The sequence below is a fragment of the Salvelinus sp. IW2-2015 genome, linkage group LG11 (genome assembly GCF_002910315.2).
Source record: "Salvelinus sp. IW2-2015 linkage group LG11, ASM291031v2, whole genome shotgun sequence".
Classification (NCBI taxonomy): Eukaryota; Metazoa; Chordata; class Actinopteri; order Salmoniformes; family Salmonidae; genus Salvelinus; species Salvelinus sp. IW2-2015.
This window is the reverse complement of record NC_036851.1, coordinates 11,575,329-11,599,309: the sequence shown is the minus strand read 5'-3', so window position 1 is coordinate 11,599,309 and position 23,981 is coordinate 11,575,329. Positions and strand designations below refer to the sequence as shown.

The 23,981-nt window shown below is 45.4% G+C and overlaps 2 protein-coding genes across 7 annotated transcripts; both read left to right on the top strand.

Annotated features, from left to right (window-relative positions):
* Window positions 1-1,864: 1,864 nt before the first annotated feature.
* emp3a (epithelial membrane protein 3a (MAM blood group)) lies at window positions 1,865-15,891 on the top strand. 4 transcript variants are annotated; one of them, XM_023996087.2, is made up of 6 exons: window positions 1,865-2,040; window positions 7,517-9,089; window positions 12,032-12,154; window positions 13,437-13,539; window positions 13,833-13,973; window positions 14,177-15,891. In XM_023996087.2, the coding sequence occupies exons 3-6, from the start codon at window positions 12,077-12,079 to the stop codon at window positions 14,350-14,352; spliced, it is 498 nt and encodes a 165-aa protein (XP_023851855.1). In that variant the 5' UTR covers window positions 1,865-2,040; window positions 7,517-9,089; window positions 12,032-12,076; the 3' UTR covers window positions 14,353-15,891. The 4 variants fall into 4 exon arrangements, with proteins under 4 accessions (XP_023851855.1, XP_070301636.1, XP_023851854.1 ...); XM_070445535.1 differs by lacking the exon at window positions 7,517-9,089 and having other exon boundaries at window positions 1,865-2,044; window positions 12,015-12,154; XM_023996086.2 differs by lacking the exon at window positions 7,517-9,089 and having other exon boundaries at window positions 1,867-2,040.
* Window positions 15,892-16,264: 373 nt separating this feature from the next.
* Window positions 16,265-23,165, top strand: fam83e (family with sequence similarity 83 member E). 3 transcript variants are annotated; one of them, XM_023996081.2, is made up of 10 exons: window positions 16,265-16,651; window positions 16,983-18,305; window positions 18,619-18,765; window positions 20,006-20,130; window positions 20,224-20,673; window positions 21,123-21,185; window positions 21,338-21,397; window positions 21,544-21,790; window positions 21,951-22,163; window positions 22,492-23,165. In XM_023996081.2, exons 2-10 carry the CDS (start codon window positions 17,844-17,846, stop codon window positions 22,687-22,689), a joined length of 1,965 nt encoding a protein of 654 aa, XP_023851849.1. In that variant the 5' UTR covers window positions 16,265-16,651; window positions 16,983-17,843; the 3' UTR covers window positions 22,690-23,165. The 3 variants fall into 3 exon arrangements, with proteins under 3 accessions (XP_023851849.1, XP_023851850.1, XP_023851852.1); XM_023996082.2 differs by having other exon boundaries at window positions 16,268-16,651; window positions 21,951-22,157; XM_023996084.2 differs by lacking the exon at window positions 16,265-16,651 and having other exon boundaries at window positions 17,987-18,305; window positions 18,603-18,765.
* Window positions 23,166-23,981: the final 816 nt, after the last annotated feature.

Here is a 23,981-nt window from a genome sequence, read left to right as displayed (position 1 = left end):
CATGCCTACACCACAGTTCACCCTAACTTAACCCTAGCTTCATGCCTACATCCAGTTCCACCCTAACCCTAGCTTCATGTCTACACCCCAGTTCACCCTAACTTCATGCCTATACCCCAGTTCACCCTAACTACATGCCTACATCCCAGTTCACCCTAACCCTAGCTTCATGCCTAGACCCCACTTCCACCCTAACCCTAGCTTCATGCCTACATCCCAGTTTCAACCATAACCCCTAGCTTCATGCCTACATCCAGTTCAACCCTAACCCAGATTCATGCCTACACCCCAGTTCACCCTAGCTTCATGCCTAGACCCCACTTCAACCCTAACCCTAGCGTCATGCCTACATCGCAGTTCAACCCTAACCATAGATCATGCCTACATCCCAGTTCACCCTAACATTCATGCCTACATCCCAGTTCAACCTAACCCTAGCTTCATGCCTACATCCCAGTTCCACCCTAAGCACCTAGTTCCACTGCCTACATCCCAGTTCAACCCTAACCCTAGCTTCATGCCTACATCCCAGTTCCACCCTAACCCTAGCTTCATGCCTACATCCCAGTTCCACCCTAACCCTAGCTTCATGCCTACACTCCAGTTCACCCTAACCCTAGCTTCATGCCTAGACCCCACTTCAACCCTAACTTAATCGTAGCTTCATGCCTACACCACAGTTCACCCTAGCTTCATGTCTACACCCCAGTTCCCCCTAACTTCATGCCTACACCCCAGTTCACCCTAACTTCATGCTTATACCCCACTTCAACCCTAACTTAATCGTAGCTTCATGCCTACACCCCAGTTCAACCCTAACCCTAGTATCAGCCTAATCTTGGCATAACCCTTATGTTCAACCCTGGCTCAAACCTTAACCTAACCCCTCCAAATATTGCTCCCCCACATCTGAATTCCCAATTTAAAGGTGCTACACCTAGTATTTAGCAGAATTTCTACATTGGCTACTTGACCCAATTTCCACTAGATAACACAGCCACAAAGTCAAAGCAGCTTTCCCATTTTGACAACAGATGCAGCTCTGTTGGGAGACATCAATAAGTGAATATCACAGCCAATCACAACACTGGAGGGTTAGTAATACTGTGAAACACTACCATTGTATGTTTGTTGTTAAATATTGCCTTTACATTCAAATAAAGCAGATTTCGTGAACATATTTTTGTTTGTCTTATTGTGTTAACTTTTAGCCTACTTGTTTAGGTTTCTTGTGTGGTCTCAGTTTTCCCACTCACTAGGAATCAAAAGTGTTCTCTAATGAGAAGCAATTTCCTCCCATTGACTGAATCTAGCCTGGCAACAGTAGCCAACTGTACTGTACTACAGACAGACTAACCCAGAATGGGTTACACAGTACAGTACACAGTACATTCCCACACAGTTGCCCCTAGATCAAAGCAATGGATCACTTTAAACTGGTAGTCTACTCAACTATAGTGTGACTTTGGATATAACTTGACAAAACAAATACATTAGGTAAATTGCTCCTGACAAATGTAATAATAATGTATGTTGATATGACAGTTAAGATCCTTCTGTCTCTATAAACTGACACTGAACACATACAGTATATTACATATTTCCACTCTTACAATTTGCTGTAGGGTTATGGAACAGGTCGAAAGCAAAGTATTAATTATTCCACATTGTATGTATACCATGCCAACATTCGAATGTAACGTTTACAATATGTAGCTTTTCATGTGATTGACTCGGTTTATGACTGTGGGTGGGTCCAGTGCAGTGGGTAGTCAGTAGTCATTTCTAGTCAGTTAGTCCAGACTGTAGACTTTGGGGGAGGGCAGAGGAAATGGAAGTTTAAAACTCCCCCTATATCCCACTGCATTCCAACCCCTGTCTTTCTCTAAATTTTGGAGACAGAGTGTGGGAGAAGACGAAGAGTAGAGGGGGAGGAGATTGGCATCTGTGAGAAAAGCCCGATTGCAGCAGAAGAGAGAGGGCTACTGAGGGTTACAGAACCAGCCACTTGGCCACAGGAACTGAAATTTGCAATCTAAGGTAAGTCACAATATCAAGGCTTTGAACTTGACTTAACAGTCTTGATAAATCTTTGGTTATAGTGATATCTATTGTGTTTTTGCTTTGATTTAACAGTAGCACAAATATACTATATACCAACATCATTATGTGTGTTTCGAAATAGATACTTTTAAGAATCAGTGAAAGTATATAATTGAATATAATTGTTATTCTCAATCTAGAGTGTAATGTTATCAGAGTCAATGTACTTTGTTTTCACGCAACAGTTCCCTTTCAGTCACTCACTCGGCGTAACATACTATGGGGAGTCAACGTCAAAGACCGATCATATTCCCTTGATGAAAACTGAAATCACGCCCAACAGGCCAATGGATGCTGAGCATGCCCTCGGAAGCCTTCCTGGTTATAATACCAGGCTCGCATTCATTTCCTCAATTCTACACTCTTCAGCTCACCTAAAGGGAGAAAGGGTCACGCAATTTATAAACTTTTCAAGCACACAAAGATTACAATTTTCGGCTCCAACTTAGGTGTCTGTTATTGGGGAGAGAGTACTGGTACCCCTAAATGTTATGAGTTTTGGGTGTTGGTATCGGGTTTTGTGTTTGATAAAAGCTAACTTCTTTCTGTTCTTTCTGGTCTGCTTGTGTAGCAGGTGCTTCCTTGCTTGACTAAGACGGCCAGTGGTAAGAGTAGGTTCAAAAAGGCTAACCAGCTGAGTTTCAACCTCCGACCGTACCCTAGGTTATACTCACAAGTGTTGTCCTGTTTGCCTGGGGTGAAACACGCTCAGTATGACGGGTCTTCCGTTGTCTGAGGCCGAGTGAGAGCAGCAGCGGTGGTAGGAGTTCATTCCGGTTTCTCTGGCAGTGTTCAGAGTCTAGATTCCTGTGATGCTATACTATCCCTGGTTGGCTCAGGGGCAGCTCTGGGGCAGCCTAAAGCCCCAGCTTTGGATTTGGTGGTGGAGAGTGAACCATTGGTGGTTAATGCGCCTTTGATGGCGCTGTGTCGTCGGGTGGCAGATCACCTGGAGACGGATTGGGTGTCTTCTCCCCCGTAGCAGAGTTCCTCCAGGTTTGGGAGAAGGTATTTACCTCCTGTCCCTTCAGCGCGGTGAAGTGTCACTTACCCCTGTATAAAGAGTTTAGCCGATGAGCTAAAGGCGACCTGGGATTCCCCTCATTCAGCCAGGCTGGTGCTACCAGGTTATGGCGAGTTCGTGATTGTAGAGGGTATGGAGAAGGCAGGGCATGTTTGCAGTCTGATGGATGGAAAGCTGGTGAGTAACTGAGCTCCAGATGCTAACAACGGGGCCAATCCTAGCACGGTGCTGCCGAATAAACCGTGCCGGCAGGTCAGCTGGACAAAGTGTACCAGGGTGAGGGGTGTGGCGGCCCGGTCATTGAATGTGGTCACAATGCTGCAGATGTATCATATCGATTTGCTGCAGGAGCTGAATAAGACTGTGGAGGCAGGGACGCCAGTTTCAGAGCTTCTCAACAAAATCCGTGCAACGGCTGATTTTGTGCTGTGTCTGTCCCACAGTACTATCCTAGTTGGAGGGAAAGTATGGTAGCAGCGGTGGTGGCTCAGCGCCACCTCTGGTTGACATTGTCCTGAATTCTTGAGAGGGACAGGCATATGTATTTTGATGAGCCAGTTTCACCAAAAGGTTTTTAAGCTTGGCTATGAAGTCCTAACAGGCCCATTTCAGGGAGAAACAGAAAGAGGACGCAGCTCTACGGGTCTTTTTCCCATGAAGATCTTTCACCGGGGCACCTCGGCAGTTCCCGAGGCGTGATGGGAAGGGTCTAGGCCAGAGCCGGGATGCCCCGGGCCAGGGGGCAGCTTCGAGGTTAGTTTTTGATCGTCTTTGTGCTTCTGGTCAGTGGCGGACGTCTTGGCACAGATGCCATGCTGGGTCAAAGGAGAGCAGGGTGAAAGAAGCAGACCTCACAAACCTAGCTGGAGGAGACATGTTCTTGGGGCCCTCCTCCCCAAGCATTTACGGTGGCAACAGTGCTCCCAAGTGGCTCGGTCAATGGGGGAAAGTTACTGGTTGCCAAAGTCCCTGAACCCGGTGTGGTCCGTGTATCAGAACGGCAGTACCATGAAAGCACATTGTTTCTACCCAAGATTCCTCTGTGTTCAGGGGTATTGAGAGTGTGGTATCATCCAGTTGTGGGCATTCCCCACATTCAGACGCACGGTTGTGGTGGATATGAAAACAAGCATGACAACAACAACAAAAAATATCCCAGTCCTTCAGGAGATAATGTTTAGGAGACTGGCAGCGTGATCTGTCCAGTGGCGGGCATGCACAGTTTAACTGGTTAATGAGGACGGTGACGAGGGGGTACTGTCTGCAGTTCCCTGTGCATCCTCCTCCTGTGCATCATTATGTCAATGGTCCCCGAGGTCCTAGCGTCTATCTTGAGAGAGATTTCCTCTCTCCTTCAAAAGCAGGCTGTTCGGGTGGCCCCTATGTCTGAAGTACAGAGCGGTTGGTACAGCCGGTACTTCTTAGTTCCCAAGAGAGATGGAACGTTATGTCCTATCCTGGACTTCTGTGTTTTAAACAAGCACCTCAAGGTTTGCAAGTTCAAAATGCTCACACTCCACCGGCTATTGTTGTCCGTGCGTCCCATTGATTGGTTCAAATCTGTAGATCTGAAAGATGCATATTTTCATGTGGCTAAACATCCTCTTCACAGAAAGTTTCTGAGGTTTGATTTCGAGGGTGTGGCCTATGAGTTTCTGGTCCTGCCTTTCGGGCTCTCCCTATCACCCGCACCTTTTCTGTGGTGGTGGAGCCGGCTTTGGCACCGGTGTGGTGCCAGGGATAGGAGTATTGGCCTATCTGGGTGATTGGCTGGTCGTAGCGGTGTCGAGGGAACAGGAGGAGCTCCACAAGTTGGTTTCCCATATTCAGTCTCTGGGGTTCATAGTGAATCACAAGAAAGATTGTTTGATGCCGGCTCAGCGTATTCAGTTTCTGGGTCTCGTTCTGGACTCGGTTCTGAATCATGCGTTTTTGTCCCAACAGAGGAGGGTCGCATACCGGCTCTGTCTGGCAAGGTTTCAGCTGGGGCACTCTGTGCCTTTTCGCTTGTGCCTGCGGTTACTGGGTCTGATGGCCTCTATGATACTGTAGCTGTGGTGTCTCTGGGACTTCTGTTGATGCGTCTGTTTCAGTGCTGGGTGGTTGCTATGTGTCTGGACGCATCTCGCCACGGCCATCGGTTGCTCAAGGTATCCCCGTGGTGCCTAAGGGACCCGTGACTGCTGTTGCAGGGGATTCTCATGGGCCACCTAGTGTTCAGCAGGGTGATCACGACAGATGCATCCTTACTGGGATGGGGAGCGCTGTGTGTGGGCTACTCGGAAAGAGGGATTTGGTCAACAGTGCAAAGAGCGCAGCATATGAATTATCTAGAGCTACTGACTGTTTTGCTAGCGCTGAGGCGTTTCCTTTCGATGTTGGAAGGCCAGAATGTGATGGTAAGGTCCAACAACAGGACGGTGGTGGCGTACATCAACAGGCATAGGGGTACACGTTCTCTCTCACTCCTACACATGGCCTGTTATCTGCTCGTATGGAGCAGTGCGCATTTCCTGTCGCTCAGGGCGACGTATCTTCCTGGATCACTCAACGTGGGTGATAGAGAATCATTGTACCATCTAAACCGCTGTGAAATGTCTTTTTCATAAGCACAAATATTGTATTTTCAGCTGTTTGAAGCTGGTGTATAAAACCACCAAAAAAAAGACGCAAAAACTAAACTTATGAACTGGAAGCATAGAAATAGCGCACATGGAACAGATCTACCGCTTCTTAAACATGCTTTCAATGAGAATGACAGATCTATAACACAGATGTGAATTTGGTTAGGTCTCCCAAAAAGTTACGTATTGCAGCTTTAAGTGTGTGTTTTTGAACAGTAAGTTGCATTTCATGTCGGCAGGTAGCCTAGTGGTTGAGCGTTGGACTAGCAACCGGAAAGATCAAATCCCTGAGCTGACAAGGTAAAAATCTGTCATTCTGCCCCTGAACAAGGCAGTTAACCCAATGTCAACAACAGTGGGAGACATTGAGACAGCTGCTGTACATTTTTCTGTGGATGACACTGTTCTCTATTCAAGCGGCAGTAGTTTGACTTTGGTTTAAAAACAAACTCAAATGGGTTTTAACATCATTCAACAGAATCTGTACAATTTGAAGCTTGTTCTGATTTGCTCTAAAACAAAATACATGGTATATTACTACCTTGGAAAGGAAGTCTATAGAGCAAGTAAAGACAAATATCTAGGAGTTTGAGTGGATGAGAGGCTGAGTTTCACTAATCATGTTGAGGACCTGGTAAAGAAGATCAAGTTGAGAATAGTGTTTTTTCCAGGCTTGTTTCTCTTTGGAGGTCAGAAAAGAGCTGCTACGGTGTACATTGCTGTCTATCTTGGACTACCGTGATGTCATTTATATGCAGACCTCGAGCACTACCCTGAAGGCACTTGATTCTGTGTATCATGCAGCTCTTAGGTTTATTACCGACCAAAAGCATCTGACACGCCACTGTGATCTCTATAGTGCTGTCAGCTGGTCTTCACTGATTCTATGTAGGCTTAAACATTGGTATGCTATGATCAATAAGGCCATTTTTGGAAAACTGTCACTTTATCTCTGTTCTTCTTTGATAAGGTCAGAAAAGAAATGCCAGTTAAAGTCTCACTCTTACTTACTTCTAACGGTCCCTAAAATCAGAACGGATCATTGCAAAAACTGTTTTAAGCTACTCAGCTCGGTGGTCTTGGAATTCTCTCCAGGCCAGCTTGAAACTCCAGGATCTTGTTTCCTTGGAGGAGTTTAAAGGTTTGCTTGACTCACAAGTTACTGAGGAATGTGATTGTCATTAGGACTTGGTGAAGGTGGTACATTTGATTGATTAGTTAATCTATGGCGCTTGTATGTTTCTGTAATTTAAATGTATTTGTGTCTACCTAAAACAAACCAAAAAATGATGGTGTGCCTTTGTCTGTAAGATGTTACAGTTTGTCTGATATTTGTCTCAAGCATTGTTTCCCCCTGCTGCTGCCTTGGTTGGACCAGGTCTCTCTTGAAAAATAGATTTAATCTCAGTGAGACTAACCTGGATAAATAAAGGTATAGAGAGGGTTTATAATGGTGCTTTAGTTTAAGCCTTTTATGTGTAATAACCTGTTATAGTGATGTCATATAGTCTATATTGTCATGCAATGTCATTGTATAATAGCTGTATATCATTCCTGATATTGATGGCACTTTTGTTATCTGCTTCCTCCTATAGGAAAACCACACATACACACACATCCACATCCACACACGCCTTCACACCCAAGTGTGCCTTGTGTCAAGCCGTAGCTCTGTACATGCTGTGCTGCCTTCATACGGTGCTGTTATATACTGTCTATCTTCATGTAAACTGCAAGTCAACTATTCACTGTGTCTTCCCATCAGTGCATCCTGACCGAGGCCCGGATGCAAGCACACCCATACCAAACCAGCAACCTAAGAATAATACACCCTTTATCCCTCCACTACATCTTGCTCCGTTCAAGCCGGGTAAAAGTGTTTACTCCCAGATCAAGATGCAGCGAGTTACCGGTGAAGCCTGGACCTGGTCTGATCATCCACGGCGCCACGCCTAACCTTGTCCTAGTTGTAGTAGCACAGCACAGTATGCACAGTATGCACAGTATGCACAGTATTCACATGGGAAAGAAGACGACCTTCAGCCTCTTATTGAGGGAGCTGCCAAGACAACACTCCTCACTCCACCCAGTCCCTTCCTCTCCAGCCAGGCCAGATGGGACACAATATAATATATATCCCATCTGAGCCACGAGGACAGAAGTATAGTCTCACTCAGCTACGTGAGCAACAAGAAGAGAGCTCATACCCCAGTCCATAGCTAGACTCTCTCTCACTAAGCCAGCCTCTACAGAGCACTCATCCTGAGGCATCCCTGCAGCAGAGAGAGTTCTGCCGACACCACCACGGCCCGCATCAGATTCTGCTGAGCATGCGTAGCCATCACCCAATGAAGAGGATAAGGCTTGTGATGGACAGTATGACAACTGTGAGTTGACTGACCCTCCACCGTGGCCTCCAGCATGTGATGAGTCACTACTGCCGCGTCATCAGAGTGACACTCCAAGCCTACAGTGCAGCTACCAAGAGCCTCCTCCAACAGCAGCTGAGTTCTCTCAGTCCCGGCACTCACCACACCTGTCTGAAAGCTATTCCTCCACTAGTGGTCCAGCTAAGAGACATACTGTACTTACCTATCAGCTCCCAGACACTTCCAGTGTGGAGAACCAGCCCGCTGACGGTGCCAGGGTGTATCTACCTGTCCCTGCCACTGGTTCTCATGTTGCCCTCAGCATGGCTATCCATCCTGTTCCTAACAAGGTGATCCAGTCTTAGCATCAGTCAGCAGTCAGCCATCGTGGAGCTCCAGACCACCTACCCCGGTCCCGGAGCCCAGACCAGCTACCACAGATGGGTCCCAGCCTGCCCCTTCCCCCAGGGTTCCTGCTGATTACTACAACGCTAACCCGTTCTTCCCTCAGGTTCCAGTCTGCCACAGAGTATGGGGCTGAGCCTACCCCTGTTAGGTCAGACTCAGCGCCTTCCACTCAGGAGGGGCAGCGTTCTCTACCTACCATGGCAGCCCAGCCAGACCTGAGCCTGAAGGTACAAGCTGGCCCTGTCTTCAGGTCACCACCTCCTGCAACAGAGAGCCATCGTGTTGTATCCACAGGGCCACAGACCGCCGTTGATGCAGATCATCAGCCAGCACCTCCTTCTCTGCCACCAGCCGCAGCCCAGGGATCCTTAGCCCCTGTCTCAGTATCTCTTCCACCAGCTGTAGCCCAGGGGCCACTACCTGGCTCTAAGCTAAGAGTCATCCCTGTTCCCGTTAGGGGGGCTTCAGAAGCCAACAACAAGCCCCCACCTGCTCCTGATGAGGAGCCCAGCTCATCTCCAGCCACGGTCCCTCCAAAGTTGCTAGGACTACAGTACTACAGTAAGTCTTACAGGTCCTCTTACAGATTGTATATCACCATAGTATGTTATACCGAGTGACCAACTGAAAGGGAACGTACAGTTCTGAATATAACTACTGTTCCCTAAAGGAGGGAACGAGGTATAACATATTTTGGCCCCGTGTCGTCAGGGGGTTTGGGCTTGCTGAAGAGCGGTACTGAATTGAGGAAATAAATGCGAGCGTTTGTATTATAGCCAGGAAGGTGGGGCTTCCGAGGGCAGTCTCGGCATCAATTGGCCCATTGGGAGTGATTTCAGTTTTCTTCATGTGAATATGATTGGTCGTTGACTCCCCATAGTATTTTTTGCCTCATTCCCTCCTTCGGGGAACAGTAGTTATATTCATAACTGTACATTCTCCCTCCTAATATGTTAATTCCTCAGGTTTGCTCCTCTTCATACTAGGTAAGTACTACATAAACAGTACAGTTTACCTCAGCAGTGGAAAAAGCCTAATGCCAACCAGATAAAGAATGTGACGAGACACATACCTTTAAGAATAGTCATTACCAAACTAATGGAAACGGATGTCTCTCTCAGTATTTCACGCAGGAGAACATGTATGTGTTGTATTTGAATTTAGAAAGAAAAAGAACAGTACACACACACAGTCTGCTCTATTCTGGAACTGAATGTCTGAATTTAGTCCTCCATTGGCATTCATCCCATAAACAGGCGCTGTCAGAATGGGCCAGCTTGAATGGGCCAGCTTGAATGGGCCAGCTTGAATGGGCAAGCTAGAGGAGACTGCGAAATGAACTCCTCTCGAGAAATACTCTTATTCCAGCCATTTGTTGTTGGATAGAGATGCATATTAGATTATTTACAGTATGAGGATGGGGATGGGATATACAGTAATCTTGTCCTGCATTGCTTTTAGACATCTGTATATATGTGCACAGGCTCACAGGAAAGAGATACATCTACATACAGCTGAAGTCGGATGTTTACATACACTTAGGTTGGAGTCATTAAAACTCATTTTTCAACCACTCCACAAATTTCTTGTTAACAAACTATAGTTTTGGCAAGTCAGTTAGGACATCTACTTGGTGCATGACTCAAGTAATTTTTCCAACAATTGTTTACAGACAGATTATTTCACTTATAACTCACTGTATCACAATTCCAGTGGGTCAGAAGTTTACATACACTAAGTTGACTGTGCCTTCAAACATCTTGGAAAATTCCAGAAAATTATGTCATGGCTTTAGAAGCTTCTGATAGGCTAATTGACATCATTTGAATCATTTGGAGGTGTACCTGTGGATGTATTTCAAGGCCTACCTTCAAACTCAGTGCCTCTTTGCTTGACATCATGGGAAATTCAAACAAAATCAGCCAAGACCTCAGAAAAAAGATTGTAGACCTCCACAAGTCTGGTTCATCCTTGGGAGCAATTTCCAAACGCCTGAAGGTACCACGTTCATCTGTACAAACAATAGTACGCAAGTATAAACACCATGGGACCATGCAGCCGTCATACCCCTCAGGAAGGAGACGCGTTCTGTCTCCTAGAGATGAACGTACTTTGGTGCGAAAAGTGCAAAACAATCCCAGAACAACAGCAAAGGACCTCGTGAAGATGCTGGAGGAAACAGGTACAAAAGTATCTACATCCACAGTAAAATGAGGCCTATATCGACATAACCTGAAAGGCCACTCAGCAAGGAACAAGCCACTGCTCCAAAACCGCCATAAAAAGCCAGACTACGGTTTGTAACTGCACATGGGGACAAAGATCGTACTTTTTGGAGAAATGTCCTCTGGTCTGATGAAACAAAAATAGAACTGTTTGGCCATAATGACCATCGTTATGTTTGGAGGAAAAAGGGGGACGCTTGCAAGCCGAAGAACACCATCCCAACCGTGAAGCACGGGGGTGGCAGCATCATGTTGTGGGGGTGCTTTGCTGCAGGAGGGACTGGTGCACTTCACAAAATAGATGGCATTATGAGGACGGAAAATTATGTGGATGTATTGAAGCAACATCTCAAGACATAAGTCAGGAAGTTAAAGCTTGGTCGCAAATGGGTCTTCCAAATGGACAATGACCCCAAGCATACTTCCAAAGTTGTGGCAAAATGGCTTAATTACAGCAAAGTCAAGTTATTGGAGTGGCCATCACAAAGCCCTGACCTCAAGCCTATAGAAAGGTTATGGGCAGAACTAAAAAAGTGTGTACGAGCAAGGAGGCCTACAAACCTGACTCAGTTATACCAGCTCTGTCAGGAGGAATGGGCCAAAATTCACCCAACTTATTGTGGGAAGCTTGTGGAAGGCTACCCGAAATGTTTGATCAAAGTTAAACAATTTAAAGGCAATGCTACCAAATACTAATTGAGTGTATGTAAACTTCTGACCCACTGGGAATGTGATGAAAGAAATAAAAGCTGAAATAAATAATTCTCTCTACTATTATTATGACATTTCACATTCTTCAAATAAAGTGGTGATCCTAACTGACCTAAGACAAGGAATTTTTACTAGGATTAAATGTCAGGAAAAACTGAGTTTAAATATATTTGGCTAAGGTGTATGTCAACTTCCGACTTCAACTGTACATGTTTCTAGTCTGATTGAAATTATAATAGTAATAATAGTAGCAGCAGACAGGGGTTTCAGACAAGTGACAGAACATGTATTTACTAAACCTACAGCATGTTGGAGCTCTGCTATGTTCTTCAAAGGCAGTTCAGGCTCTCTAGATTCCCTTGACTTATTCCCCTGACTAAGATGCCTGTGGTGGGTTGATAGATAGGCAGAGAGAGATAGTCACTGCAGGCATGTGTTGAGGAGCATGATGAAAGTGAACATGTTTCCCCCTGAGAGAGCGATAGAGAGAGAGAGAGAGAGAGAGAGAGAGAAAGCGAGAGAGAGCAGTGTTTCAGGCCACTGTCTCAAGACTCTGTCTATGTCCAGGACCACTGGGTGTGGCCTCAGTGGAAGCTCCCAGCAGCAGCCATCATGGTTCTCCTGCTCATGTCTGTGACTGTGCTGCATCTGCTCACTCTGGCCATGCTGTTCATCGCTACCATGGAGAAGGTGAGACACTCTCCATTGTTAGCCAATCTCAACAACTAACAAAGTTAGTGTGAGAGAAGTAGAACAATTATTGTTATCAATCAATAATAACAAACCTCCTGGCATTGACAACTTAGATAGAAAGCTACTGAGGATGGTAGCTTACTCTATGGCCACTCCTATCTGTCATATCTTTAATCAGAGTCTAGAGGGAGTCTCGGGGGCTCCCGAGTGGTGCAGCGGTCTAAGGCACTGCATCTCAGTGCTAGAGGCGTCACTACAGACCCTGGTTCGAATCCAGGCTGTATCACAACCGGACGTGATTCGGAGTCCCATAGGGCGGCGCACAATTGGCCCAGCGTCGTCCGGGTTTAGCCGGTGTAGGCCGTCATTGTAAATAAGAATTTGTTCTTAACTGACTTGACTAGTTAAATAAAAATAATAATACATAAGAAATTATCCTCAGGCCTGGAGGGAAGCCAAAGGAATTCTGCTACCCAAGAGTGGTAAAACAGCCTTTACTGGTTCTAACAGCAGACGTTTCAGCCTGCTGCCAGCTCTTAGCAAACTGTTGGAAAAATTGTGTTTGCCCAAATACAATGCTATTTCTCTGACACACACACTTACACCATCAGTCATGCCACCAGGGGTCTTTCACAGTTCCCAAATCCAGAACAAATCAAGAAAGTGTACAGAATTATATAGAGACATTATTGCATGGAACTTCCTTCCATCTCATATTGCTTAAATGAACAGCAACCCTTTTTTTAAACAGATAAAGCAACACCTCACAATGCCTCTTATTTGACCTAGTTATGTTTTGTGTATGTATTGATATGTAGGCCATGTGTGCCATTTTTACATTTATGTAGTTCTGTCTTTGAGCTGTTCATGTCTATTAATCTTCTATAATATGTCATGTTTCATGTTTTGAAGGAAGAGTAGCTGCTGCTTTCTCAAACAGCTAATGGGGATACTAATATAATACCAAAATACCAAATCCGACACTGCAGCACTCCCTTTCCTGGCATATGTTGCTGATATGAGTATCAAAGGCTGAAGAGAGCAACCACAACAATGTTGAATATCAACATACGGATAGTACTATGGTGCTTAAGATAAACCTACCGTGACCTTATATAATATGCAGGAATTTGATTTATGGATATCCAATCACATCGAAAGCTCTGAAGGAACCCAACAGTGGGACGTAGCCTACCCATTTTTATGATATGGGCAGATTGCCATGCACAGAACCTGCCTGCTGAACTAAACCTTTCTTGTATTGTGTGTCTCTCTCTAGTCCTGGTGGGTCTGGACCGATGCTGAGATCACAGACCTCTGGTATAACTGCATTCATGACAACGTAACGGGAAACTGGCTGTGTGCTGCCTCTAATGAAAATGGTAAATAAAATAGGAAGTTTTATCCAGTCTACATGTGATCTTTAGGATCTACTCTACATGTGAATGAGGATGTCACTTTATATAACCGCGTCCCACCATTATTCGGTGTAATTATGCCTTTGAGTGATCATGTGCATGATGTTTGTATTTTGTGTTTCCAATATAGTCTTCATATTCAATGTGTCTGTGTGTCGGTCCCAATGACATTGAGTGTATGTAAACTTCTGACCCACTGGGAATGTGATGAAAGAAATAAAAGCTGAAGTCTTATGGCTCTTCTCTTGTTCCTCCAGACTGGTTGCAGGTTGTCCAAGCCCTGATGGTCCTCTCTGTGGTCTTCTGCTCTATCTCCTTCCTGGTCTTCCTGGGTCAGCTCTTCACCATGTCTAAAGTCGGGGTCTTCTATTTCACAGGCCTTTGTCAGGTCTTCGCAGGTACTGTACTGGACCAGAACTTCACAGTTTATGGCAGCCAGTTACTTTGTGTGTTTACTTACTGTATATTATTTTAGAGGGTTTGTCATTAACCTAGATAAGTTGCTTCCTCATTCTCTGTTAATTGTGGTTATTGATTCACACACGTTTATTCTCTGAAGATAATTTACCCTCCCTGTCCCCTATTTGCTTTGCTCCTCCAGGTTTCACATCATTTGCTGCCTCGCTCATCTTCACGTTCCACCGTAAGGAGATCCTGGAGGACTCTAGAGACCTGAGCATGGGTCACTTTGGCTACTGCTTCATCCTGGCATGGTCCTGTGTACCCCTCCTGCTCTTCAGTGGAGTTCTATATGTCCACCTGCGCAAGAGGCAGTGAGCCAAGACAGACGTGAGGGCAATAAGCAGCATCATTCAGTATTACTTGATACTGTTATCCTGTTATCACTCGACTGTGGTGAACAACAACAGAGACACAATGTGCGATGAAAGAGAGTTACATACACTACATGACCAAAAGTATATGGACACCTGCTATTGAACATCTCATTCCAAAATCATGGGCATTAATTTGGAGTTGGTCCCCCCTTTGCTGCTATAACAGCCTCCACTCTTCTGGGAAGGCTTTCCACTAGATGTTGGAACATTGGTGTGGGGACTTGCTTCCATTCAGCGACAAGAGCATTAGTGAGGTCGTGCACTGATGTTGGGCGATTAGGCATGGCTCACAGTCAGCGCTCCAATTCATCGCAAAGGCGTTTGATGGGGTTGAGGTCAGGGCTCTGTGCAGGCCAGTCAAGTTCTTCCACACCGATCTCGACAAACCATTTCTGTATGGACCTCGCTTTGTGCACGGGTGCATTGTCATGCTGAAACAGGAAAGGGCCTTCCCCAAACTGTAGCCACAAAGTTGGAAGAACAGAATCGTCTAGAAAGTAATTGTATGCTGTTGTGTTAAGATTTCCCTTCACTGGAACTAAGGGGCCAAGCCCGAACCATGAAAAACAGCCCCAGACCATTATTCCCCCTCCACCAAACTTTACAGTTGGCACTATGTATTCGGACAGGTAGTGTTCTCCTGGCATACACCAAACCCAGATTAGTCCGTCTGACTGCCAAATGGTGAAGAGTGATTCATCACTCCAGAGAATGCGTTTCCACTGCTCCAGAGTCCAATGGCGGAAAGCTTTACACCACTCCGCATTGCGCATGGTGATTTTAGGCTTGTGTGCAACTGCTCCTCCAGGGAAACCCATTTCATGAAGCTCCAGACAAACAGTTATTGTGCTGACATTGCTTCCAGAAGCAGTTTGGAACTCAGTAGTGAGTGTTGCAACTGAGGTTAGACATTTTTTTTTGATGCGCTACAACCCTCAGCACTCGGCGGTCCCGTTCTGTCAGCTGGTGTGGCCTACCACTTCGCGGTAGGCCACACCAGACGTTCCACACTCCTAGACGTTCCACTTCACGATAACAGCACTTACAGTTGACCGGGGTAGCTCTAGCAGTGCAGAAATTTGACACACTGACTTGTTTGAAAGTTAGCATCTTGTGACCGTGCCGCAAGTGCTGTCATTAAGACCATTCTTCTGTCAATGTTTGTCTATGGAGATTGCATGGCTGTGTGCTACATTTTATACACCTGTCAGCAACGGGTGTGGCTGAAATAGCCATATCCACTCATTTGAAAGGGTGTCCACATACTTTTGTATATATAGTGTATGTATCGTGTGCATACTATTACTGTATCTGTGAAACACACCTTTTTTCATTTAATCTATCAATTGTGTCACTTCATTTAATTGAACATTTTTGACCGTAGGCAATATTGCTGCAGCTTGGTTTAATTCTGTCGTTTCTGTGATGAAGTATTTGACTGCATAAAATGTTCCTCATGATCAGCAAGAAAAAAACAGCAGAGGGGCTCTTGTGTGTTTAATTCCACTGTGAAAGCTTCTTTATATTCCTACCACATGCCCATTGTGAAGAACTCCAGTATGCTGTACTATAATAATAATGTAGAGTGTGCCATTATGTTCTTTGAGCTTCAGAGACACTCCTGTGAAGGGGCATTCGTAGGTAGCTACCACACTTACGCCACAACATTACTATCTTACTCTAAAAAACACTTTATGGTCAAATAACATCATTAGCTGACAAAATGATTGTTCCACTTTGTAGAAACCCGTATCTCAAGACATCATTTCTGAGCACGGACGGTGGAAATTCGATGAGAGTCAATAGAAGGTGTGGGAAGAGAGGACTGCCCCCAGCGAGGCTTCCCCAGGCAGTCAGTAGGAGTCTGACTCCAGTCCTGCTCCTGTGGCTAGCAGACCTGCCCGTCTGGCTGGACCGGTCTCAGAAGTCAGCTATGAAGTGAATGAAAAGGTTTTCTTTCATCACCACATAATAGATAACACAAGGGAAGAAATATTATATACACTCTCTGTAGGGAGACACCTATAAACTGCTTTATTTTTGGAGGATAGCCATACAGAATCCACAAGTTGGAACACAAGTTGACATGAGGATTTGAAAGTTGTCAGCTGTGCACTTCAGGGTAAGAAGTGACGATTATCTCGAGGAAACAGGGTAGTGACCCGATCGTGGCTGCGAGAGACTGAAAGGATGTAACGAACGTCGTCGGGAGAAGGAGAAGAGGACCAAGGTGCAGCGTGGTAAGTGTCCATAATCCTTTTAATAAATACGAAACACTTGAACAAAACAACAAAACGACAAATGAACAGTTCTGCAAGGTGCCAACACACAAAACAGAAAACAACTACCCACAACTAACAGTGGGAAAACAGGCTACCTAAGTATGGTTCTCAATCAGAGACAACGATTGACTGCTGCCTCTGATTGGGAACCATACCAGGCCAAACACATAGAAATACAACACACAGAACAAAACATAGAATGCCCACCCCAACTCACGCCCTGACCAAGCAAAATAGAGACATAAAAAGGAACTCTAAGGTCAGGGCGTGACAAAGGATCTGTCAGCAGAGCAGAACGCTTGGAGCAGAGAGAGAGAGGCAACGTGAGCAGAGAGAGAGACAACGTGAGCAGAGAGAGAGGCAACGTGAGCAGAGAGAGAGGCAACTCGAGCAGAGAGAGAGGCAACGCGAGCAGAGAGAGAGGCAACGTGAGCAGAGCGAGAGGCAACGCGAGCAGAGAGAGAGGCAACGCGAGTAGAGAGAGAGGCAACGTGAGCAGAGAGAGAGGAGGAAGGTGAGTGCGAGGGAGGAGTTGTACGAGAGGGGGAGGAGGAAGATAAGAGAATCTGTTAAAAGTTGGAGGTAATCAGTCATATTTTAGGACATGAAGTTTGAGTGTGAAGGGTGAGTTGTCTTTTTCTATCGTCACTATCATTATTTCATTGTTTTTAGTGGTTATGATCTCTTTAGTGATTATATATCATAACTCACTCAGAGCTATTTGTTCCTTACGTCAACAAGGACTTGTGACATGTTTGTGAAAGGCTGGGAACTTTTTTTGCCTCTGTTTTCAAGATCGTTCCCTTGAAGATATATCTGTGTCACAGGCCAAGCTGTTTGTGGAAATGACCTTATTTATCTGATTCTGGACAATGCTTTCAATGAGATCTAATGCGAGAATCAAGATTCATTGGTGACTGCGTTTCTCTCAGAGGAAACAGAGGTATTGAAAAGGAGACTTCTACCGCACACACTTTTCCAGTAACAATTAGCATATCGTTACTAGCTAGTGTAATTGGTGTCATGACTTTAGCTGGACCTGTGCTGCCCTAGTAGTGCTTGTAGGTGGGGGTGTACCCCCCCCCTCCCCCCAGAGTTCAAAAGACAATCCTCATTCCCAAAGACCGAGGAGGCTACATACTGTACGGCCATGTCAAACTCCCAGGAACAGAGTCTGAATAAAGACGTGATATTTCTGCCGGTGTCTGAGTCCAGCCCGGAGTACCTTCACTGCGAGAGGGAGCGCTATGCGCTAGAACGCCTGCTGAGTGCGGGCCCCGAGGCCTTCTACACCACGCTGAGTGCAGAGCACCTCGTCCCATTCCTCTCCCCAGAGGAGGTGAACCAGATCAGTGGCAGGGTCAAGGACTACCATAGCAGCTATGAGGAGTTGGAGGGGGCTGAGGAGGGTGGCAGCTCAGGTGTGCAAGACTTCTCCGCCAGGTACTTCCCCACCCACTCAGACACCCCTGCACCTTGCCTGGAGCTGGGCTGGCCTGAGGGGGTCACCTGGGTGGGAATGGGACGCGCCGTGGTCTATACCAGCCCACCTGCAGATGAACAGCCTCCTGTCAGAGAGATCATCAGAAGACTACTGCAGGGGGCTAGCAAGGTATGTCTGAATGATTGAAGATGATATACTTTGAAGGCACAACAATATCATCAGGCCTACATGCACTTGGCACATCAGTAGAAATATTGATTGAATGACGATTATTTGTAGCGGATGGCTGAGTTCATCGCTACTGCCTTACTGAGACCTAGAGGTGCTGTCAAGCCGGATCCAGAAATGCCTTTTCTTTGCTGAGTCAGTATTGTTGATGGTGCTTCTTCAGTATGTTGTGTTAGGGTTTGCGACCTGGTCAGGGAGGAATATCCACCCTGTCACATATTAATATTCCTCTGACAGAGTGTCTGCTGTGCAGGTTATTGCCATGGTGACAGACAGACTGACAGATAGCACTGTGATTGGGGATCTACGCACTATCGCTTCACGGGGAGTCCCTGTTTACATCATCCTGAACCAGAGATCCAGCCAGGAGAACCTCCCCCCTCACAGGCTGAGGCATCCGGTGAGTAACTACACCATAGAAGGACTACAGACTCTGACTTCTGATGTCATTCATACCACTTAGCCAATCCCACATACCTTGTTAATTCACACAGTACCAAAACAACAGCTCAACATATTAATACTCTTTGTCAATAGTGCATCAGGTTGCATAAGAGCAGTACGAGCTGTCTGAGAGGGGAGTCATTAACCTGACATCTGGCTCTTTAGAAGCTGATGCACACCCAGGCTGACTAGTCTCTGGTAACTCCTTTTTTTGCCATTTGTGGAATGTATCTGGGTGAAGCAACACAACTGAACAGGTTGTTCTGCATTTACTGTGTCAGTCTGTGCATCTCTTGGTGTGGCTAAGGTCACGTCTGTGGTAATGATATACAAGACAAAGGATATTATTGTGGACTACAGGAAAAGGAGGACCGAGCACACACCCATTCTCGTCGATGGGGCTGTAGTGGAGCAGCTTCAAGTTCCTTGGCGTCCACATCACCAACAAGCTAACATGGTCCAAGCACACCAAGACAGTCATGAAGAGGGCACGACAAAACCTATTCCCCCTCAGGAGACTGAAAATATTTGGTATGGGTCCTCAGATCCTCAAAAGGTTTTATAGCTGCACCATAGAGAGTATCCTGACAGGTTGCATCACTGCCTGGTATGGCAACTACTCTGCCTCCGACCGCAAGGCACTACAGAGGGTAGTGCGTATGGCCTAGTACATCACTGGGGCCAAGATTCCTGCCATCCATGACCTCTATACGAGGCAGTGTCAGGGGAAGGCCCTAAAAATTGTCAAAGACTCCAGCCACCCTAGTCATAGCCTGTTCTCTCTGCTACCGCACAGCAAGCGGTACCGGAGCGCCAAGTCTAGGTCCAAGAGGCTTCTAAACAGCTTCTACATATTACCTCAATTATCTCGACTAACTGGTGCACCCGCACACTGACTCTGTACCGGTACCCTCTATAGCCTCGCTATTGTTATTTTACTGCTGCTCTTGAATTACTTGTTACATTTATTTCTTACTTTTTTTATGTATTTTTCTTAAAACTGCATTGTTGGTTAAGGGCTTGTGAGTAAGCATTTCACTGTAAGGTCTACACTTGTTGTATTCAGCGTATGTGACAAATAACATTTGATTAGATGTATACTGTATATTCTGGCAGAATTTAAGTAAATTCAAAGTCTATGTCTGAATCGACAGGGTTGAAATAAAGTTGATTTCCATGTATTCTGCACTTCACAGAATATACAGGTTCGTGTTCTTGGAGGAAAGACCTTCTGTTCGCGGGAGGGAAAGATAGTGATGGGGGATTTGAAGGACAACTTCCTCCTGGTGGATTTGGAGACAGTGGTTAATGGCAGCTACAGGTAAAGCAGCTAGGTGCTTTCCACTGGTTCTAACTTATTACATACTCAGTTACCCTCTGACATCAAATAACAGCTTGTTATTGTGTTCACTAGCTTCACATGGTCAGACGCCCACCTGCATCGGCAGCTGGTGACGGTGCTGAGTGGCCCGGTGGTGGAATCCTTCGACCGACAGTTCCGGATCCTCTTTGCAGCCTCACTTCCAGTTCCAGACACATGGAAGACCGCCAAAGCCCCAATAGACGAGCCCCATCACCACTCAGTGCTCCTGGACCTCAACAACCGGCCCAAGTATTTCCCCATGGAGCCTATCAACAGCCTCACTCCTCCCCCCCCTGCAGACTACACCCTGGATTGGGAGGCCCTGGGCGTCATCCACAGAGGAAGTCCTGTCAATCAACAAGGTGAACCCATGGACATGAATATGAACATGGAGGAACCATTGCAACATTTTACAGCAGTGAACAAAAAGCCACCTTTTGGGGAGGAGTTTTGTCTGAAGGACGTTGATCACCTCACAACTACGCATGTATATGAGGGGAGGTATGTGTGATGAAACCAGAGGGGTTGCCACAATGTGATTTCCATACCTGTTTTTATGCCACAGAAGGCCAGATTTCCTAACCATTTGAAACCAGTGAAAGGTTTTTGATAAGAGCGTACACGGCTCTAAAGTGTACAAAAAGTCAGTTTCACGCACTCAGGTTTGATCATTTACCTTTCATTCCCTTCAAAACATATGTCAACAGGTGCAAACATAGCCCTTGTGTCAACGCAGACCCATATTATTGTGAGCTTAGGGGTGTAGAAACCTAGAACATATGAAGCCGGTCATAGAAAGCATGTAATGTGTGATTGTATGTACTGTGAGCCACTGTCTTGGTTGTATTTTCTCTCTGTATCACCTTATCTGTAATACTTTTATCTTGTGGGGACAGCAGCAGTTTCTGTATGATCGGTGCTGAGGTCTTTTTGTTCTTTTCACGTTACAGAATATGGGCCAACAATATCAATTTGGAGACCGAAATTCAGCTGGATAATCAAACGACTTTTAAGTGAGTCCATTTGGGAAATATGAGACTCATATGTGCTCAGTTTGCAATGTTATGGCATCCTTAAGAAGATAATGAGTTTACATAAGAATAACTCTCCACAATACATGAGTAGTAATGTTATAACACCTGTCTGGTTTCGGATTATTTCGCAGCGGAGCTTTACCCTCTCAGGAAGAGAACCAGCCGTCCACTGAAACAGAAACCCAACACAGGTGTGTAACGCTGTGATAATTGTGACTATAATTGTGATTGTGAATTAACTTTCAGAACTCAAATTAATTAAATGGGTACATTACCATAGTAAACCTAGCCATACTTTGTCAGTAAATAGTACTAAAATGTAATTTTTCGCTTGAAGGATACAACCCAAAACATATGGCATACACCTCTCCAAACAGAGGAGCTCTGGGGTTGATGAGAAAGAGTCTGTGTGGCCCAGCCAAAACAAAATGGAGACAGGCCCACGAGAAGAAGCTGTGGGCTTTCCCTCCAGAGAGAGAAGAGATCGTCCAACTAGAAGGGAAGATGTTATGGCAGAGGAGTTAGGCACAGAGGCAACTGAATCTAGAGTCAACTCTGGTGCTGATAGCCCCTCTACATCTAGGGTGAGTCTCTGGTTTATAAATATACACACAGTCCAACTGCTACTGATTCATCCTGTATGGAATGACGATTCTGTATCATTTGGAGTACAATAAAATCCAATACTGTTAGATGTTCAAGGACAGAGTATGGACAGTGAAGGTTTGCCTTTCTCTCGTGCAGAGACCTCTGATATTGAAGGTGCCTCAAAGTGAACGCTTCAGCTCTTTGAGTGACATCATGAGGAGGCTGCAGCCTCATCAGAGCTCTTCAACCCAGCTAAGGAGGGGTGCTAAGACCACCGTGTCAGAACTCAGCAGTTCCATGATGGACCTGAGTGTGATGCATACAGACCCAGGCTTTAAAGAGAAGGGACCATCAGTGCCACGTGTAAGTGTAATGATTTATGATTTATGTCACACCCTCACTGTGTGTATGTATGTATGTATGTATGTATGCATGTACAGTATGTATGTATGTATGTATGTATGTATGTATGTATGTATGTATGTATGTATGGTATGTATGTATGTATGTATGCATGTACAGTATGTATGTATGTATGTATGTATGTATGTATGTATGTATGTATGTATGTATGTATGTATGTATGTATGTATGTATGTATGTATGTATGCGTGTGTGTTCCTTTCCCCGTGTGTGAGCAAGATAAAAATAGAGACCATCTACTGAGACATTCCTTGGTTTTCTCTTTTTCTGACAGTACTTTGAACCTTTTCGAATGACCCCAGCCTTCGCCCTGATGAGGAAGAGGAATGATGAGTTTAAAACGGGGATCCTTAGGCCTCCCAAAACCTTTCTGCCTCCTACCACCAGGCCTCGCAGTGGCAGCGTTGGACTCCAGAGGGACTGGAGAAGGCCACAGAGTGACTGGGATCTAGGGAAGGAGGATAGAAAGTGATTGAGTGAAGAGGATGGAAGAGAACGGGGAAATGTCACTATGCGAATGGGACAGACAATGGTAGCTGCATTGAGAGCAGAGTCTAGTGTTGAATCACACGGACAAATTTGATGTGCAACTTCAGTGAAAATGGTTACTGTATTTACCTGGAAGATGAAGCAGGGAAGCCATCTGTTAATGACAGCAGTTTGAAATGTATTGTAATGTAATGTAATGGATGTGACAAATGTAAACTCAGTTGATCATCTCTCATAATACTGACGTTGTAGGTCCTACAAGATGGTAAAATGCTTAGCAGAACAAATCTAAACAGCCACAGTATTCATGGTTTCAGGCCCCACACAAATGTATACATACAGGTCTTCGACTAGAACAATAGACTTCTTGACATATTAATTTGTTTCTTATGGAATATTGGATTAGGACTCTTTTTCATTATATGTCAAACTGAATAAAATAACCTTTCATAATGTTAATTCACACAGGTTGATCTGTTTAATATAACTTTCAATCCTATGATATTTTGTTTATTATCATGATTAACTATGTCTCTGTCCTCGCAAATACACTATATTTTATAGTCCAGGGAAGACAAAAAAAATCATATTTTCCATAGTATATATATCCCTTTCAGCCAAATAGTCATATTCTGGTTCAGTCGCTAGATGGCAGTAGTATTACGAGTATGTTCATGATATCCACAATGTGGGGATTCAGGTTCTCTGTAGAGAAAACTCAGACAGTGTTTTTTACCAGGAGGAAGGTGGGAGATGAGGTATGCTTGAGGTTATATGAAAGAAACTTGGAGAGGGTGGGGGCCTTCAGGTTCCTTGGGGTATACTTTGACACGAGACTGACCTGGACAGAACACATTGAGAGAGTGGTGGGAAAGTGTAAGAAGGTGCTAAATGTGATGCGCTGTCTGACGGGGAAGGAGTGGGGGGCTGGGTGTTCCTCATTGAGGACCATGTATGTTGCATTGATCCGGTCTGACGGGGAAGGAGTGGGGGGCTGGGCGTTCCTCATTGAAGACCATGTATGTTACATTGATCTGATCTGTAATAGACTAAAGCAGTATAGCATCTGGTTCGGCAGCCCGGACATCATTGGAAAGGCTAGATGTCATACAGGGGCAAGGACTCAGAATATGTAGTGGGGCGTTTCGGACGTCCCCAGTGGCTGCACTACAGGTGGAGATGGAGGATATGCCATTGCAGATTAGGAGACAGCAGCTGGCAATTAATTATTGGAGCAACCTACAGGGACATGGGGTGTCTCATCCTGCGAAAGGG

What these genes read in the sequence shown, in the direction of transcription:
- emp3a (XM_023996087.2), top strand. Translation starts at nt 12,077, where the DNA reads ATGGTTCTCCTGCTCATGTCTGTGACTGTGCTGCATCTGCTCACTCTG. An exon ending in TGCTGCCTCTAATGAAAATG is followed by an intron (nt 13,540 to 13,832) that starts GTAAATAAAATA and finishes TTGTTCCTCCAG; the next exon opens with ACTGGTTGCAGGTTGTCCAA. An exon ending in CCTTTGTCAGGTCTTCGCAG is followed by an intron (nt 13,974 to 14,176) that starts GTACTGTACTGG and finishes TTGCTCCTCCAG; the next exon opens with GTTTCACATCATTTGCTGCC.
- fam83e (XM_023996081.2), top strand. Translation starts at nt 17,844, where the DNA reads ATGTCAAACTCCCAGGAACAGAGTCTGAATAAAGACGTGATATTTCTG. An exon ending in TACTGCAGGGGGCTAGCAAG is followed by an intron (nt 18,306 to 18,618) that starts GTATGTCTGAAT and finishes TCTGCTGTGCAG; the next exon opens with GTTATTGCCATGGTGACAGA. An exon ending in CTCACAGGCTGAGGCATCCG is followed by an intron (nt 18,766 to 20,005) that starts GTGAGTAACTAC and finishes TGCACTTCACAG; the next exon opens with AATATACAGGTTCGTGTTCT.